General features: G+C 41.4%; 1 protein-coding gene across 2 annotated transcripts in view; it reads right to left on the reverse strand.

Annotated features, from left to right (window-relative positions):
- ap3b1a (adaptor related protein complex 3 subunit beta 1a) overlaps positions 1 to 20471 on the reverse strand; it is a 104046-nt gene that overhangs the window by 75471 nt on the left and 8104 nt on the right. Inside the window, exons 1-4 of one of the 2 annotated variants that reach the window (XM_061733909.1) lie at positions 7898 to 8514; positions 5796 to 5871; positions 5085 to 5159; positions 459 to 554 (exon numbers count right to left, since the gene is read on the reverse strand). In XM_061733909.1, coding sequence (XP_061589893.1) covers positions 459 to 554; positions 5085 to 5159; positions 5796 to 5871; positions 7898 to 8061 — 411 coding nt within the window. In that variant the 5' untranslated portion in view covers positions 8062 to 8514. Of the gene's footprint in view, positions 1 to 458; positions 555 to 5084; positions 5160 to 5795; positions 5872 to 7897; positions 8515 to 20471 lie in introns of those variants that run through there. The other variant, XM_061733910.1, reaches the window with a different exon arrangement.

The following is a 20471-nucleotide window of genomic DNA, read 5'->3' on the forward strand; positions in this document are numbered from 1 at the left end:
AGAAAAAAGTCGAAATGTCAAGAAAAAAGTCGAAATGTTGAGAAAAAAGTCAAAATTTTGGGAAAAAAGTCGAAATGTCAAGAAAAAAGTCAAAATGTTGAGAAAAAAGCTGGAATGTCAAGAAAAAAGTCAAAATGTTGAGAAAAAAGTCAAAATTTCGAGAAAAAAGTTAAAAAGTCGAAATGTCGAGATTAAAAAGATGAAAGAAAAAAAGAGAAATAAAGGAAAAAAAGAAGAAAAAAGGAAAAAAAGAAAAAAAAAGAAAAAATGAAGAAAAAAAAAGAAAAAAAAAGGTCAAACATTTTTGAAAAAGCTCCAGGAGCCACTAGGGCAGCGCTAAAGAGCCGCATGCGGCTCTAGAGCCGCGGGTTGCCGACCCCTGATCTAAATGAAGTGACCTAAACCGAACTGAATCATGTAACGTCCCAGAGAGAGAAATGAGGTGGAACAAATGTTACCTTTAGGGCCCGTTGGAAGGTGCTGATGGACAGCAAGGCCAAGTCCTGCTGCTCTTCTGCATACCTCACCAGGTACACGTACACAAGCTTCTTCAGCTGCAAAAGACAACAAACGGCAACACAATGAAACAACTGGAAGAGAACAATAGTGCATGAGGCAATAAGGGGGTCTTTCCTTGAGTTTGTTTGTCGGGAATACAAAGTTTATTTTTTAAGGGCGAGGGCCCAAGCTGCACGTTCAACCCGGTGTTGTTTCAGGCTGAACGTCGAGATGACGCAGCTTTAGTTTTGCTCCCTTCAGAGAATACCATTGAAATATGCGTCCCCCCCCCGCCATGAGTTTTGGCTTCATCGTGTCTTTTTCTTTTTTCCCTCCTTAATGGGAAAGCCTGAAATAATATTCGTCTTCTTGCTGACAAGTTTAACTGGTGGTCAAAGGTCGCAGCTGAGCAGATTCACATCAGGCACTGAGAAAAAGAGCAGAATCAACCGAGATGATGAAACGGGGTGAAAAGGGGGGGTTATGAAAAATGATGATTTGCTTGGGAAGCTATTTATATTTTAATTTATGAGCTGAATTAAGCCTAAGAGGTCAAGAAGTAAGGTTACATTTTAGGTACAATCTCCAAGAGCTTTAGCCAGTAATCAGCACCATGCTTTCTAATCCAGCACGTATCGACCTGCAGCCGTGAACCACAATTCTCAATCATGGTTCTGGTCGTTACTGCTGGAATTAACGGCATTACTCTCTATAAAAAAAAAGAAAGGAGACATGACCCATCTGCCCTCAAGGATCTGCTCTGTGTGACCACAAATCACACAAGTGAGTTTTATCCTAAAATAATAAAAAGCCTATAAAGAGAGGTATAAATGAACGTCTAAGGGGAATTTACGGGGTTTTTTTCTTCTCCTGATTGATTGAAAATGTGCTCAAAAGCATAATGCAAATGAGCTGAACACAGATGATCGGAGACACATTCACGTGAAGTATGTGGCGCTGGACTCGAGTGCAGAAACGATTAAAGAAAATAAAGAGCACCGATATGAAATCACGCAACACTGTCAATAAACTGCAGGCACTTGTGCTGTTATGCTCGTGCACTAATTAGTGGGAATCAATAACCGCTCCTGGTGACACCGAGAGAGAGAGAGAGAAGAGTGGGGAGGAGGGAGAAGAAGCCGCACAAGCGAGGAAGAGCTCGGGGGAGGAAGCGAGAGATGGAGAAGACCTCACACTACCAAAGCAGCTGGTGAGTGTGATGCAGGAGAGAAGATGTGACTGTTGACTCCTTTCTCCCAATTACATCCACCCACCTGCTCCCCCTACCCCTGCTGCACGAGCCGCTTCACTCCGGCTGCACGCCTGGTCCACAGGCCCCCCGCTCACATGCTGCCCCTCACGCTACCTAATTATTCTGCTGCCGCTAATCAATATTCACAGGGCCTGGGCATGGACATCCTTCTTGAGCAGCTGCTAAGAGTTAGGTTGTCCCGGCGTGGCTGACAGGCCGCTGGAGTTAGTCCTTCAGATGGTATCTTCATGCTGCTGCAACAAATGTGTTTGTTCTCTTCCGTTAACAGAAGAAGAAAAGAACCCACAAAAGGTAGAAAAAGTGTTACCGTATTGGCCCGAATATAAGACGACCCTGATTATAAGACGACCCTCTTCTTTTTCAAGACTCAAGTTTGAAAAAAGACTTTTTGAACACCAATTTCAATTTTCATACAGAAAATAATTACAGTACATCTGAAACAAATGATTATAACAATATATTTGAGAGAAAAAGCATGTTATTTTGCCTCATTAAACCATCATGTTGAAGTTTGCATCATAACTTCTCCTCAGCTGCCGGTTCACCTGCCGATCTTCCACCCACTTTTCTCCAGATTGTCGCTACGTTTCTCCATTTTCTGTTATCTTTTCTCTTATTTTCTTATCTTTTCTTTCTTATACTACTTTTTATTTTTATTCTTCGTGACAGGGGTTGGCTTGAGCCTGGAGAGTTAAGTTCAGCATTCGCTTTAAAGATATCTGGCGCCATCTAGTGTTGTGAATGGGTATAACGTCTAGACCCCGAATGTAAGACGACCCCCACTTTTTCAGTCTTATTTCAATGCAAAAAACACCGTCTTATATTCAGAACAATACGGTAATAGATGATACTTAAAACTGAATGAATGAAGACCAGTCAGCCCCAGATGGCTGAGGAGATGAGAATGTTCAAGACCAGCATGTTAAAGGTGAAGACTAGAAGACCGTCTCCAAGAAGCTGGATGTCCCTGTGCAGGCGGACATTTCATCCAGAAGTTCAGTCTCCACAGGACTGTAGACAACCTCCCTGGATGATGACACTAGTGGACAACCTGAAGAGACAGATGATACGAACGGAAACCAAAGAGACCAGAACAACTTGCAGAGAGGTTCAAGGTGAACTCCGAGGTCAAGGTCCATCAGTTTCAGATCATAACGTCCATCACTGTTGGAACCAACGTGGACTGAGGACGACTAAATCATAAAAGACTAAAATTTGAACTAGAAAAGACTAGAAAATGCATGTTGGCGAGCCATAAAGACACTGTATATACTGTGAATCCTGGAAGCGGCTCGGTTCCGTTGTGGAACTGCTTTGCTTTGTCTGGTATCAGGTGTATTGAATCTGTGCAGATCCAAGGAAGTGTCAAGCCCATCAAGACCTTCTGGATTATTCTGAACTGTCCTCCAACGGGTCCTGACCTACATCCTGTTGAACATCTGCATTAAGTTTAAAAAACGTTTTAAAAAAAAGCTATTTTTTATATTATATATATATTTTTTTTTTTTTCATTGTCTTTTTTTCTTCTGTGCATGATGCTTTGCTTTCTTTTTTAGCTACTTTTATTATGGTGATTGTTTTTCATTGACTTTTTTTTCCTTCTCTACTGTGCTTGATGCCTTTCGTTTTAGCTACTTTTATTATTGACTCACTTGTCTTTTAATTACTTTTATATTGACATACTTTTATATGTCAAGAAGAAGGGTATACACTGTATATATGTATTATTGTTGTTATTATTATAATTATTGTTATTGCTACTATTATTCTTTTATATATCGGATACTCTTATATTGCAAGAAGGGGCCGGACTAGATAAGCATTTGCTTCTTCCTGTCCCTTCTTGAACAAAACTGGTTGTGCTTTATTATTGTTGTTGATGTATGGTGTTTTTTTTTATTGTTTTGTTCAAGATGAATAAGGATCAAATCAAATCAAATCAAATATTAGCTCAAATATCGTAACACATTTGGCTTTACTGCACGTCTCCAAATAATAAACCAATAGGAATCATTTTACTCAGTCAAGAATCAACCAGAAATGAACAATGGAGTTATTTAACCTTTTGGTGGGCACATTCCAGCCGTACCACCTCAAGCGGCATTGCAACCACTGCAAAGGTACTGCGCCTTTGCAGTGGTTGCTATGGTGCCAAATATATTGTAAACCAAAACCTGGGATAAAAACAGAATTGGTAGCCAAGAAGACCAGCAAGCGCAGGTAAGTTGTTAATGTCTGTCCCTTCTTTAGTTTTCAATGACACCAACAACTTACCGCCATCAGCAAAGCTGTTCAGTAGCCAATGAGCTACAAGACCTGTGCCATGTCCCGCCTCCGCTCTGTAGACTGACCAGGTGTATTGACTGATTTAACTCATTTCAGAAAATAAAAAAAGAGGTGCAACTGAGAACAACGGTTTGAAAGAGATGGATTGACGTGAGTGATGGTGAGAAGTGGAAAGCCTTTTGATTTCTTGGTAACAGATTCTCAGATTTTGGATTTTGATTTGCAATAAATTTAGAATAATTTGACGTGCGGGCGGGCGGGCGTACTCCCTGTGAGTTTTAACTCACAAATTTTTCTACTAATGTTTCAGTTTTTAACTTCTTTTCCATGTATTCCGTCTGTAAACTCGTCTTGTAGGAGTCGTGCACTTTATTGTTTTGATTTTCTCTGCATGGACTAACTAAAGTAACAGATCAGTCTGGACGACCCGGCCGATACTCGGCTTTCACACCAGTCTGACCAACTTTATTCATTCAAGAAACTTTTGAATTGTTCAGTTTAAAAATGTAACTCAGTAAAGTTTGTCCAAACTTTTGAAAAGAGTTGGTCCAAAGTAAAGACGGTTTTAAAACATTACACCTCGGCCATCCCCAAGATGCAGTGTTTATAAAAACATTACACACATATTCATTTTTAACACATTTTGCTGTGTTTTAGGCTGCACTTTAGGTCAATACTTTTGCAGTAAAGTTTTACTTTACACCAGCAGCTGCACATTATCTTTTTGTTTAAGCTATACTATATAATCTTATTTATTATATGTTCATTTATCTCTCTTCAGCAACCACCTCCATTTTCATTTTACTTTGGATTCAAACATGAATTTAAATAAATGTGGAAAAAAGGAAAGAAAAAGAAAATCTAAATCATGTTGGAAAAAAAAAAAAGGTTTCTGAACTTTGACATCCAGATGATCAAAGTCAGACCGTGCGTGAGGAAGTCCCCTCTGATGTCACGCTTAAATGAAACCACGTGTTGAGTCAGACAATAAACTTATCACAAGGACAATTTCTCAATATTGTCATACCTCGATGTTCTTACTCGCAACATTCTTCACAACAGCTGGAAACAACTCGGATGCATTTTTCCCTTTGGAAATAAGCTGAAAGAAAAACAAAAGCACAATACATAATTAAAATCGTGATACTGAAACAGGTAGTTTTCTTTCATGTTAAAATATCAGCTTCATCTGAAGGACTGTGTGTGCTTTTAGGAGGCGTTGTCCAGTTGACATCATGGCAGAGGACACCAAGAAACTCGACAATGTGGTGGTGGAAAAGTAAAAAGTATGGAAGAATCCAAACAAAAGTTAATCTTGGAGGTTCTCAGAAAAGTAAAAGTAAGGGACCAAGTAAACTAAAAACTGAAAAAGTTTCCCTGTGCTGCTTTAAAAACACAAGTCATCTTCAAATATGTCGGAGACACTCAGGAGAGTGCGCAGATAATTTGGCTTTTAATGCAGTTCAACATGAACTTTACAGCAGAAACTCTCCAATTAATCAACTGGTCATCATCGTTGGACGACTCACGGCCTTAATGGGCCTGCTGCAAAAACAGCCCCTCTATAAATAAGCTAAAATGTAATATTCTTACATTTTTCTGTGGGCCTGAGTGGAAAATGTCCCTAGAAGACTACAAGCGAATTGTGCGGACATGTGGAGAATATCCTGGTTTTCATTTGTCCGTACTGGGAACATTTCAAGACTGCAATACTTGTGTGAAAATGGCCGACACGCACCCCGACTACCCTCTTCATGGCCTCCAGTTTGAGGGACTCTTTGTTGCTCTCCAGCATCTCTTTCAGGTCTTCATTCCTGAGAAAAGAAAAATATATTTTTATTTTACTGTGATTAACAGTTCAGCGCTTAAAGTCTGCCTGACGAATCCATTTCAAAACTGACGAATCAATTTCAAAACTAGAGCTCGGCCAAAGGTACTGTAAAATCTCTATTTCTTCTTTTTGTTTTTCATCTGTCATCTTTCCAGACGACCAGGGTACAAGTACAAGTCTTACAAATATTTCAAAAGAACAAGTATGATGACAGAGCAGCCAACGGCAACAAGGCTGTCCTTAGCAACAGCACCACAAGTTCGGCTAACATGCTCATCGCTCACATGACGACTATGCTCATTTGTTCCACGCTGAGGAGGACCAACAGAAATTACATTATCAGGTCTTAAATGTAGACAACAAAGTATTATTGACACTTTGAAATCTTAGTTCGACATTAATATGTGAAGTATTTTCATCCCAAGGCCATTTGGTTTACAATCGCCAACAAAATGTTGATATTTTAGTTTAACCAAATTCAGGAAAACTTTGGGAACACACGTCACAACTACATGTACAAAGTGAACGTTTCTTTCCTCGTCCAACTGCAGGATCTAAATTTTTTATTTAGAAAAATTGTTTAGAAAAAAAAACAAGAAAAACAACTTAGTATTAGATGTGACAGTGGATGGTTTCAACTGATATTTGATGATTAAAAAAATAAAAACAAAAGAAAAAAAAAGTTTATCAAGTCAAAGTCACAGAAGTAAATTCCCAACTACAAATCCAGAAACCAGAGCAAAGATGGACAAAACTGTAGAATCCATTGTCCTGGAAACCCGCACCTGTCGACAATGTTGGAGTTTTGAACATCTGGAGCAGCAGAAGGTACTTTTTCAGAAATCATGAAATCATGAATATTCCCCCTTCAAACGCACGGCAGACTTACTGAACAGGTTTACAGCTTAAAGAAATATAGACAATCATAATAAGACATGTGAGGGTCCAAATTAGGGCTGCACGATTCTGGACAAAATGAGAATCACGATATTTTTGCTTAGAATTGAGATCACGATTCTCTCACGATTTTTTTCCAATATAAAATTTATTGCACTTATTATTTTAACTTTGCAACAGCTGAACAAAAATATAATAACAATTAACATCTCTTGTCTTCTTTACACAAACCTTTGAATAATTTAAACAATAATAACAATTTTGAACAATATTTGTTCCTCCCTGAGTTGAACACCCTTTCAGAAAGGGGACTTGTAACAGATCCTGTAGTTCTGAGGCAACAAATTATTCCTCTGGCTGGGATGAACCCCCCATTGCCTTTTGCTGCTATTAAGAAGCTGCCAATACAAAAGGTAAACGTTACAAAAAATATGATGGTGCCTGATAAAAGACTGGCATCAACTTTGTAACAGCTGACATTGAACATAAAAATAATAAACATCCAAAAAAAAAAAAAAAAAAAAGTTTTTTTTTTTTCTTTTAATTTTTAAATCGTCGTCATTTGGAAATGAGATTGCGTTCAAGCATGAATCGAGATCGCGATTTTTTAACGATTAATCGTGCAGCCCTAGTCCAAATGCTTCATGAAATACTCAACTACAATTTTTTAATTAGTTCCGAGAGCCACTCTGAAGTAATACCACTTATAACCACAAGGGGGGCGCTGACCACGAGGGAAGTGGCTCTTGTCATCAACATAATGTGTGTGCCCCCGTGTGGTCAGTAGCGGTATTACTACATAGAGTGGCTTTAAATACTGTTTGATTCAACAAGTTTTATATTTTCAAATTTTACAACAACAACAACAAGATAAAATACAGCAGCTAGAAGACAAATATTAGCAATAGTTTCATTCAAAATGTTGCCATTTTTGAACTTGCCGAAAATAGGCATTTATCAAACATTTTTCATTCTAAAATGAAAAACATTAATGTAGTCGAGTTAGGCCACATGTTTCAACAGAAGCTTTAGATGACCAATAATATGAAAAAGCAAGAAGCAAACATGAGGAGCACATATGTTAGGTTGGTGTGATCGTACTGCAGGAGTACCCGGTTTTCAGCGTGTCCCTGGGTTTGCCGTCGGTGCGTGTGAGGGCCTGTTCCTCCTGACTTGGCTCAGGCTTCAGAGTGAGCTGCAAGTTCTCAGCAGACACCAGCACCGTCTTCATGGCTCCCACCGCCTCCGTCCGCAAGGAAGAGAACCCGCCGTCCATGCCGGCTTTCTTCCTCAGCAGCGGTCTTAGTGGCTCCACAGCAACAGCTGACTGTAAATCCACTCAACTGAAGACTGGTCGAGAGCCGCGCTGATTACTTTCCTTCAGGCTGTGTGCCCCGTTTGTTCTCCAGGGTTTTATCTTCTTTCTTTTTTTTTACTGTTGCTTTCTAGCCTTGTTCATAGCTGCCACAACCGGGGACTGAGGGAAAAACAACTCAGGCTCCAGGGACTTTGTGTCTGTCATTCACAACTCCCTTCCTCTTCTCTTTTGCAAAAGAAAAAAAAAAAAAAGTCACAAGATGCCCCGTCAACTCGCTAATGGCAAGTCATCGTTATGCCTGAGGGCAGTGCCTTCTTTCCTTCTGCCGGTCAGCTCTTGCTCAATGGTTCCTCCTCTCTTCCTACACATGTAGACGTCGCTGTAGAAAGCTCGGCAGGCTTCCTCACCTGCCTGCTGGCTGCGTATGCGAGTCCGTCATCATGTAACTTTGGTCACTTCCCTCTAGGGGAAAAAGGAGGGCCTTATCTACACCGGTGGGTAAACACCAAGCCACTTTTCATCACCAGCACTGTACAATAATCCACTTTAGCCTGACACCACTGAGAGCACATACCCTGCCAGGTTCGGCTGACAAGGCCAACAGCACAGGCCAACGTCAGAGATAACGTTAGAATGAATGTGAGGAAATGCCCTTGAAGAGTTGAGAGCGATAGAAGGATTTTTGGAGGGGCAGAATTTCGCCTCCTACACCTTCTTCCGGAGTTTAAGACTTTACACGAAGCCTCCGGGACTCGGCCAATTTCAAAACCTGATGTCGTTCACGTGGGTATTATTAAGTAGAGTACAGAAGAAGAGGAAGTATTTAAGCAGCTCTGGCCTAAATCAATCATGACCTAAAAAAGAATAATGTCATTTATGGAGTAAAGTTGTTTCTCATGACATTGTATGACCTAATGAGTGCTCCATAGTGGCCCAATAATGAGCTCCAACTGTTGAATTTGTATATCAACTTCATTCTGTTCAGGTTACACAATCACAAGGCCACACAAACAACAGCCAACATTTGTATGTGGGGGGCATCTGAGATAAAAAAAATGAGCTTTTAAAGAAGGGTGGGGGGAGGGGGTCCACTTGTAGCTGTACAAGGGTTCCAGGTAAACTGCTCAAATGGTACAGCTTAGATACATGGGGGCATGAATGGGACCAAAATCAGAATCAGACTCATGTTTATTTGGCCAGGTCAGGTCAGACAAGACATGGAATTTGACTCTGTTATTTTCGCACACTGTACAGTAAATAGGTAATAGACAAATGACAGCTCTTATTAACATATAATACACAATTTTTAAAAAGTGAAAGGTGCAGCAAAAATTGGTGTCTTAATACTGTCTCTCCAACTTGAACCAACCACATAACTTAAAAGGTATTATCCATGATTTTGGAGAGCTAGCAAGATTTGAAAGTGGCACCTCCTCTAAGCCCCGCCCACTCCTCCCCCTCCCAGCTTTAATCCTGTAAAAACTTTAACCAATCCGTTTCATTCGGTCCGAATGAAACGGATTGGTCCAGGACCAGAGGCTTGGCAGGGGGGGAAAGAACCAATCAGATGCCTTCATGCCGACCACGAACCCCCGCCCCTATCCCATGCGCGCACTCGCTTCCAGCCTGACTTGTCCACTTCCCACGGGTCCTCCTGGGCTCACAGTGTCCCAGTGTAACCCCCCTCCCTCCCCTCTGCCACGGACCCCCAGTATGTAGGTATTATGTAGTTATTTCCAGAGCGGCTCGGTCCCGCTGTGTGTGAGAGCGGGGAGCAGAGCGTGGGTCCGGGCTGCTGCTGCAGGAGTCTCCGCCCAGCAGCAGCAGCCCGCGGGGACACGTGCAGCCGCAATGAAGCTCCGCAGCAGCTCCAGCTAGGAAGCAGTATTGGGGTCCGTGGGGATGGAGGCGTCTCCATCCCGGCGAGAGCGGAGAGCGCCGGTGCGGCTGGCGTAGCCCTACGGCGTAGCCCTACGGCGTAGCCCTACGGCGTAGCCCTACGGCGTAGCCCTACGGCGTAGCCCTACGGCGTAGCTGTGGCTCTAGAGCCTGCAGCGCACCGCCACCCGCTCTCCGCTCTCTGCTCTCCACTCTCGCCGGGATGGAGACGCCGGTGGGCAGGATGCACGTTTGGGTGGGCACAGCCCACCCCTGCGCCCCCCCTAAAACCGGCCTTGCTTACAGGTGAATGAGACATGGGGTAGTTTTGTTGAAAATGGGCTGTCCAAAATGTCCTGGAAAACTCGACTCCTGCAAATGCACGTTCTCCAAAGTTTGTGGGGGCGTGGCTTTGGACAGAGAGCTGACGGGAGGGGGAGGAGGGGGCGGGGCTTAGAGGAGACGGCACTTTCAAATCTTGCTAGCTCTCCAAAATCATGGATAATACCTTTAAGGCAAGAAAACTGTATTTACAGAAATAAAAAGTAGGTTCTCTTTGTGACGTCTTCTGAGCCAGTAGAAATGTGTAACTGTGTATTTCCCAAGTACACATGCACAACCCTCTGGATAAAAGGGTTGCGTTTCCATTTTAGAACTTGTCCATTAAAAACAGGAATCAAAATATGACATTCGTTCCTTTATTTGTTTAATTGCTGCTTTTTTGTTTAATCTTAATAGATTTAATATCAAAGTTTGCAAGCAACAGTTACACACCAGCGCATACAACGAAAATGATACAACAAAATAAAACATCAGAGGATATAAAAAAAAAAGAGGCCAAAGTTGAAGTCTCTGATATGTGTAGTGCTATAACAAGTATGCTGAGCCTTAGAAGGAACAAAGAAAAAAAACTAGTGAAGCCCCTACAAGTGTCCACACATTTACAAGCATAGCTGAGGAAGATGTTCATTCCATACTAGTGCAAGAGAGACGTCTTTGTTAGTCATATCTGTTTGCCTAGAGGCGGATCAGTACCACATGAGTGTCCAGCCGGCGTTGCAGAAACAGCTCAGAGATAACGTCACTGGTGAGAGTGGTGTGTGCCACTGAGCTACATCCCTCTTTACACAAAAACCTCTTCACATAGTCCCTCCAAGCCATAACCGATGCAGCTTCGTTGCACATCACTGTTATTATCTGCCAGCTGGGCTCCGAAATGTCCTCTGCATCCTCCATCTGTACTCACATAACGGACATCAAGGTGCAACCCACGTGCACCAGTCCCACCTTGATTAGATATTGTATAAAGAAGCCACCATCCAAAGATGCAATGATGTCTGTCAGGATCCAGATGGGTCTAACAGCTAAATAGGTTCAGAGGTCAGATTGTTAAAGAAACATGACCAGCAGCATCCAGACTGATACTTTATAGCCCGGGTTTTCTTTTCCTAAATTGAGCACGTCTACTCAAAAACTTAACACAAGTTTGTTTTTTATTACTTCAGAGACTAATCATAATTACTGTAAATTATGCATGGAAATTTCTGATCAATATTTATCATTAGTAGTTCATTATGTTGCGAAATGTGCTGACAAAAGACATTGCTAACAAGGTTTTTCAAAGTTCATACATCCGCTCTCTTCTTTATGTGATCACAAAATTCGAACGCATGTAAGTAGAGGTGGACAAAATATCGACATGGCAATATATTGCGATACTTTGCTGGTTGATTTTCAAAATTGTAATATCGATTTTTTTTTCTTCAAATATTAATTCATGTTTGAGACGGGTTGTAAATCCAGTACGACTTAATTGTAGTGATGCACCGAATGTTCGGTAACCGAAATTGTTCGGCCGAAAAATAGCAAAAAAAAAAACACTTTCGGCGTTCGGTGGAATAAGTGGGGGAAAAACCGAACAATTAATAACGGCAGGTTTAGATGACGCGATAAAACAGCGTGGAGTGAGGGGCGTGCGGTGTTAAATGCAGCAAACATGTCAGCAGGTCAGCTCATTACTTGGATGTGGGGAAAAAGCAGAGGACACGAGAAATTATCCAGGCTGAGTTGGATTTGGGAAAGCCGCTTGGTGATGGAGACGATCACGGGACGCACAGCGCAGGAGATCGGGGAGAGAGCAGAGAAAAGGGCCCGTACTACCGATGCGGTGCGCGAACCCTCACTGTCTGATATGACAAGATCCTCCAAGAAAATAACCCAGATGCCCGGCAGACGACAAGGGCAACCGCTCAACAGTTTTTTGTTTTTTTTACAATTATTATACAAGGCTTCAAATTGCGGAGATCAGCCCCGCCCCACCGCGACCCGATTAACTGGATTTGAACGGGAGAAAATGAAGAAGGATTATGAATAAAATACAATAAGCGGTCGTCGTCCCCACCCACCCCCGGTCATCCCGTTGCTGCTTCCACCTGCCTGCTGTGTGCTGTTGACGTCCCCGACCACCCCAGTCTGGCCTTCGGCAGGAGGGTCCCCCCTTATGAGCCTGGTCCTGCTCAAGGTTTCTTCCCTCCTAAAGGGGAGTTTTTCCTTGCCACTGTTTGGCTTAAGGCTTTTCTCCCACTATGGGAGTTTTTACCTGCCATTATTTATGTAATAATTGCTCGGGAGTTTATGTTTATGTTTATGTTCATGTTCTGGGTCTCTGAAAAGCGTCTAGAGACAACATCTGTTGTATTAGACGCTATACAAATAAAATTGAATTGAATTGAATAAGTACAGTAAGACAAAATTGGAAAACTGCGAAGAACCATGTTCGGTATTATTCAGTATTCGGCCAAGTTTTTATTATTATTTTCGGTTTCGGCCACAAATTTTCATTTCGGTGCATCACTACTTAATTGTATACATGGGCTTAAATAATATTGTTAATGTTAAGAAAAACAACTTTACAACTTTAGCTTGTATAGTTACAATAAAACAGCATGGATAATTTGAATTACATTGTTTTGACTCAGTATGTCCCATGAATTATCACTATAATCTGATATACGTGCAAATCAGATTTTAAGATGCATAATGACTTTTACAGTTTTCAGCTATGTATAACATCACAATATTGTACCGTGCATCAAGTACTTCTATCATGTGAGCGACTCTACCGGGGCTCACTCACTCTGTCGGTCTGAATAATTTTTATTCAGTCCGAAATTGGATTTATTCTGATGTTTACAGTGGAAGTTTCATTGTCCTGTGTCAACTTTGAAATCACGACCCACTGGCTTTTGAAGCGTGTTGCATTCATCAATGTCGTCCAAAATACACCTTGCTTCTGACTTTTTTTCCATAACTGAGCATATGTAACAGAAATTATATTAAAAATATGATCGGAATGAGCCACTCGGTGGAGTAGTGGGTTAAGCAAGCGGCTCATATACCGAGGCTACAGTCCTCTTGCACCGGCCACAGGTTCGAATCCCGGCCTGCGCACCTTTGCTGCACGTCATCCCCATTCTCTCTCTCTACCCCCTTCCTGTCTGCAACTTGAATAAAGGGCCACTAGAGCCACAAAAAAATCTTTAAAAAAAAAAGATTGGGCAGAGCAACGTGTGCAGCTACTCTCTACCACCAATGTGTAGAACTAAACACATAGGTACCAACATGGTGAATTTCCCAGCAGCCCAGGATAACTATCCTATAACTCCACGCTGAATGCAATATGAACCACCTGTGTTCTATCCCGACTCTAAATCATCAGCAATGTTCCCACTTTAAGATGAAATGACAGCTTATGTGTCAACCCAACTCACCTCCATTTACAATCAGGTTAAAAATTGAATCAAATAAACATTTATACGATAAATATGTACAATCCAAATGTAAAGCCACTGAGAAAAATGTCTCATATGTTTAATAAATGACAAATGACAAAGAGCTTTAAGGGAGAAATCAGGTTATTTTACACAAATATACACAATATTAAACAATATTACAAGAAACAAAGTTAAAGAAGGGATGGCGTTCCCCTTCTGTGAAACAAACACTGAGGATTTCAGAGATAATCCAAGCAGAACAATACGTTTTTAAATGCTGATCAAGCTGGAATTCATGAAACACAGGAGCCTCTGCTGCTACGACTCGCGTCAGGATGCGCTGGCATGAGCATTGTGAATTGTCCCGTTGTCCAGGAGAGACTTGCGCGGACAGAGCCATCATTCATGTCCTTGTGCTTTTTTAATTTTCCCACTGCTGGTCTGTCAGCCTGGCCTACAGGTGCCCAAACATATGACCTGGCCGTCCCCAGCTGGTCATGTGTGCTGCCTTGAGGTTAATTTTAGAAAAGCGAGAAACCCTTAACACTTTGGCGACCCAAAGTCTTTAAATAAAACAAAGGTCCACTTGAGGTTTCAAAGCAGCAGACAGTTCACTGCTGGGAAGAAAAAAAAAAAAAAAACCCACAACACAGAATTGTGAGCCAAAGCAAAAGCCAGTCAGATTTCTTCCTGTAAACGTATGCTGGAAAAGTGACTAAGCTGCAACATTTAAATGTAATAGAGCCGTCTGTCCATGCCTGGAGATCTGGGAATGTGCATAGCTTTTAAGAGACTTAAGAGAACTCAAAACAGGGTAGAACACTGAATTAAAAACAGTAAAAGATAGAAATGGTAATTTGCTGCCATCTATTGGCAGCTTTCTGAACTGCGACACAAGGCATCTGCATCTCAGTTTCCCTTTTGCATTGCTGAAATTATATATAACGTTTAGAAAATTATAAAATTGATGATTTAACCCATTACAGGGAAAAGCCTTTTTCTTTCAGTGTTCAGAGTTTTGGACACCTGGAAGGCTGCATCATAAACTCATTTTCCTGCTTGAGGACAACAATGTTTCAATTCTTGTATCTAAAACTCTACTTTTGTAAACCTATGTAACAAGTTTTTCTTTTCCATCACTTCAAACAACAAGCATTTTTATAGTATGGGTTTACAAAGCACATAAAACAAATGGATGACAGCAATATCCATCGACTCCAGGAGCTTTATACAGTCAGGTCTCGTGGTGTGTTTAGGTAACGACAGATTTTATTGTCATGAATTTCTGTTGCTTTTTCAGTCTCATGATGACCTCGTTCACTTGTGCTGAGATCTGCTTAGACTTCCCATTAGCAGCTCCAGTCAAACAGCTGCAAAATTCCAACTCAACATCTGGACCTACAGACCTGTTTCAGTAGTCTTCTGGATCGCATCTGGCCAACAGAACTTGTTTTCCTTCAATTGTGCAACTATTTTTGAATCCCTGAAAATGAGGGTACTTTCTGAGGCTCTGATCTCTGGATGGGAAATGTCATGTTTTTGTGAGACCTCTTAAAACAATGCTAAAAGTCTACACTTTGATCACATCTTGATGGTTTTTTTTTTACATCCATTATATAAAATCATAAAAATTCAATAACCAAATACTTCTGGACCAAGCTGCAAATTCAAAGCTTATACAGCAAAGATATTTTCCCTTTAAAAGTTCAACCCATTTCAGACTAAATGCTATTATGTTTAAATGAATAAATGTTATGTCACAGATGGAAGAACTGATTACATCTGGTTTTGGCCGTGTGTTTCAGTTGTTGAAGCATCCAACATCTGACTGAAGAGTCGCTGCAGAACCATATCGGAGCCTTCTGCACATTGTTCTTAAATATTTGACTACAAAAACAGATAAGCGCGCAGCGATCAGTCCAATCCTGCACGCTGAAGATGCGTCCTCTACAAAACAGTAAAAAGTGGGACTCAGAGGGACCAAGGATTCGTTCCTGCAATCAGAGACCTTGTTGTCAGTTTTGCTGACAGTCAGTCTCATTGATCTGGTTAAAGATTTGTTTACCAGTGCTAATCAGAGGGCTAATCAGTGTTCTTTCATTCTGTACGGCTGCGACTGCATCTCTTGAGAAAACATCCAGATGAAATAACCAGTTAAAAGAAATTTCTTCCCAAGCTACAGAGAATTAGCCCGGCCAGTCAAACCCACCCAGACCAAAAAATACTGTAATGAAAGGATTCTGGTACTCTTCCCCTTCACAGGCTTTTTCCATCGGTACAGAATGTACCGAGCCAATCACAACAGAGTAGGAGTGGGATACATCGCGTGTCAGCACCCTGTCACAAAACACAAGGAAGTGCACCGGATCGTCTGCGCTCAGACCCTTTTTGTGTTTGTAAATAATGATGACGTAAACTCTATGCGTGCGCATTTCAGCAACAGAAGTTTGGTGGAGATTAACGGCTTGTCAAGCTATGAAAGGGGATTAACAAAAAAAAAAATCACGAATGTTCCCTTAACAAGTTGACTTTTGACAAAAGGTGCCCGACTCCTAGATCTCTGTTCTAGTAATGAGTGGATTGAAGACGTTAGCAAGTGGCCAGATATATATATTACGGTTAATGTAGAAAAACGGCTATTTTGCAAAATAGCCGGCTAATGTGCAAAATAACCGTCAGGGCGGCTAATGTAGAAAAACGGCAGTAGCCGGTTAATGCTGTGGATGTGTCAGACCCGACACTTTTTCGGGGAGTGTAACGTTAGGCTTCTTCAACAGCCATAAATAGCCTTGTCAACAACAAGCATGTGCAGCATATGGGCTTCTTCCATTGGCTGCTACGCACCAACTGCACTGATTGGTGACTGTAAGTGACCGGTTTGAAGCGCAAATTTCATCCATTCAACTGAACTGTAGGCTATTCTGTTGTGTAGTAACTGGACTCTATCTACCAAATGAATTACGTTTGCTTAGTTTGTTTTGGTTTAATCAATTTGTGCAAATGGAGGAGGAGGAGACACCTCATCTCATCATGCGCGCGCTTCGGGTTTGCGCGATTCGGGTTTAGGAGCGCACCTTCCATGAGGGAGACGCAACAACTGTTTGTCTGTTTTGGAGGTGCAAAGAGAAGGTGGGAATAGATCTTTCCTCACAAAGACTGTCACACTTGATATTTGCGAGTACATTTCCCAGACCTATAAAGCTGGTAGAGGTGATGTGCCCAAATTCAGAGCGCACTCCACTGCGCTTTGCCACCTCGGTGGCAAAACTCTATTCTGGGGTGCCAATGACGTGATCTGTAGTTTGCATTATTTGTTTTGGAATACTCAATCGAGGAATATACTGCATGGGATTTGGACTCAGAATAATTGCTATAATTGCCGGGGCATGCTCGAGCTGACCAGAGCATCGAGACTGGAGAGATGATTAAAAATGTGATGTCCGCGCACCATGAGCTTAAAAATGTATGTACTTTGCAAAATAGCCGTTTTTCTACATTAGCCGCCCTGACGGTTATTTTGCACATTAGCCGGCTATTTTACACATTCACTGTTTGGCCGGCTATTTTACATATTCACCGCCCTGCCGGCTAATTTACACATTGACCGGCTACTTTGCCAAATAGCCGTTTTTCTACATTAACCGTAACATATATACCTATTTAACCGAGAAACAGAGTGTGTACACCAAAGAGAAATTACGAGCCTGGATGTCACTGAATGCTTGTGAAAACGTTCTGAGGTCACGTACAGAACGTCAAATAACATGACATAGACTCAGAGTTTTGTGTTTTGAGATCAGATTCTGTAATGCTATAAATGTATCCATACAGACAGATTGCAACCAATATCATTAGGCTATTTACCGTTTACAACATACAGAGGGGAGGACCATTACACACACCAGTAGCCGCCAATGTGGAAAGGTCTATTAAAATTAGAGATGCACCGAGCGATCGGCAACCGATCGGTATCAGCTGATAATGCCCCTATCGGTTTTGATCGGAGTTCTCAAAATAATAGTTCAAAGCGGGCTGATCCGATGACGTTTACAACAAACCCCTGCTCGTGCATGTGTTCAACTTCCCACATCTCAGACACAGGTGTCCTAAGGGGGCGTGACAGTCTCTAAAAAGCATCAACACTGAAAATGGCGTTGCCGGTATGGAAGTTTTACAATGTCCGAATAGGACAACACATTTGCAAGCCGTGTGCAAAGGAGATACCCCGAGAAGGAATGTCACAAAAGAATTTCAACACAACGAATCTGATAAGACATTTGAAAGTTTCTCACACGAAGGAGTATATCAAAGTTGGCTGCTGCTAAGGCAGAGACAAAAAAGGAGTGTGCATCAATGGCACTAATTCAGCTGAACGTAACAGAGACCTAAAAACAACAGCAACAACAGCAAGAAAAACAAAGAACTACCGTATTTTCTGGACTATAAGCCGCTACTTTTTTCATAGGTTTTCAACCATGCGGCTTATACAAAGGTGCGGCTATTCTGTGGATTTTTCTTCCACCGCTCGGGGCGCTCTAACCGGAATTAGAATCAAAACTAAGACAAAATAAATGCAAAGAAGAATACGCTACTTCTTCTTTAGCAGATAGAAGTAGGTACAAGCAGATTTCAAACAGATAAATAAATACCGTTTTTTTTTTCTCTTGGTTCTGTCCCATTTTAATCAGCAAAGTTTCTGCCGTGTTAAAAGGATCTATTTAGGTACAAACATGTACATCATTTACAGTTCAAAATCCTTCTGTACATGTAGTAAATATCTAATCTAACAACATAAATATCTGCGGCTTGCATATCTTTTTTTTTTTTTTTTTAAATAGAGCGGATGCGGCTTATATACATGTGCGGCTTATAGTCCAGAAAATACGGTACATTGTAAGGTAATGGATTTATAAGCCTTGATCATCAGCTGCTTTCTGTTGTAGAAGACTTCGGGTTTGCGTCGTTAGCTGCTTGGATCCACGTTACGCACCGCCTAGTCGTAAATATTTCACCGATGAATGCCAGGCCGGAGTTATACCAGACTATATACAGTCACATCGAACCCTAACCCTTATGCAGGGTGACAATCATGTCAGTCGGCTTCACAAATGACATTTGGAGTTCTAGTGTCAAGAGTTGTGCTTCACTCACATGCTATTGCTAAAGCTTTCGCAAAGCTTAATACGTAATTTTTATGTTAAGATTTTATTCCTTTTTCCACAGGAAAACTAAGATTTATAGTTTACAACTTGTATCAACTCTAAGAGAGTGACATGTCTACTGTTGTCTGTGTTGGTGCACTGCACCTGTTGTGTTGTACACATGTATTGCCACAAGAAAGCTTAAGCTAGTAAGCTACACAAGTCTAAATCGTCTCTAAGAGTTTGGAAATATTGCATATTGCCTCAGCCTGCAATAAATTCATGATACTTTCTCATCTCCTCATTTTTATACTTAATAATACAATGTCAGTGTTGTGTACATGAGAAAACAATATTGACGAATTTATGGATTTCACGCTGTGATCGGTGATTGTGAATATGAGGATTGGCTGATACTGCTTTTGGTGATCGGCCCTCATAATCCTGATCGGTGCATCACTGATTAAAATGCATTAAGTCTTGAGAACAGTAGGCCTAGATACATGTTTTACACATGTAAAATCACTTTAAGTTGTCTAGATGTGTCCACTTCATGTGTCAGAAACTGCTTCTGTCCTTTAGTGAAGTGAGGGATACAACGGGATGCACCATAGGCTGCAAGCTCGTCTCTGATGAGAAACCCCTGGGTTTGTTTTGTGTACAAAAACACAGAAGAAACAAAACCAGGACTACTAGAGTCCAATGACGCCTCGCCTGCAAAAATAACACACAAAAGCGTTTGTTTAGCCTAGCAAGCCACCAGCCAAATCTAACGCCAGTTGATCAAACCGTAGCTGCATTTGATTATTATTCTACATCATACAGACGATCACTAATGTAAACAAGGCTTTCCCGTAAAAATCAAAGAGTAGATAAATAACGTTACCCGATATAAAGCGGGCGCTGCAGACGCGAGCATTTTTTATTATGTTCTCATTCCAGTCCACATGTTTAATCGCCTGCAGCCACAGACGCCGCTGGTTGCTCTGAAATGGTCGTGATCCTGTTGGAATCCTTTAAAACTTTAGTCCGCCGTTGGAATAGAGATTCGTACAACCGTATACGCAACAACCAGACATGTTGACACTGGGAACAGTTTGTTAAATGCCTGCTAACCAGTTGCTACCTCATCTAGTCACAACTGCTGGAGAAAAACAACACTTCCGTTGCCAAAATGCACACGCAACATTATATGACGTAGACCACAAAAGGGTCTATTTATCCAGTATCGTCGGGGCAACACGCCCATGTGTGGTCAGAAGTGGTACTGCAATATAGGGGAGCTTAAAGGGGACCTATTATGAAAAACAAGTTTTTTCTTGCTTTAATATATATATATATATATATATATATATATATATATATAAAGTGGTCTCCCCTTTTACATGTGACTTTTACAAGCCGTTCAGATTTGCGCATTTTCGTTTCGTAAGCAAAATGCAAACCACGCCTCGGTCAGCCTCCGCTGCATGAAACCACGCCCACAACTAACTCCGCCGGCCAGAGCGTCCGCCATTGTTTCGAAGCGGGGAATCATGTGGCTGTTTCAACCATAGACATATATACGTAGATGCCT

This window comes from Cololabis saira, chromosome 11 (assembly GCF_033807715.1).
Source record: "Cololabis saira isolate AMF1-May2022 chromosome 11, fColSai1.1, whole genome shotgun sequence".
Lineage (NCBI taxonomy): Eukaryota > Metazoa > Chordata > Actinopteri > Beloniformes > Belonidae > Cololabis > Cololabis saira.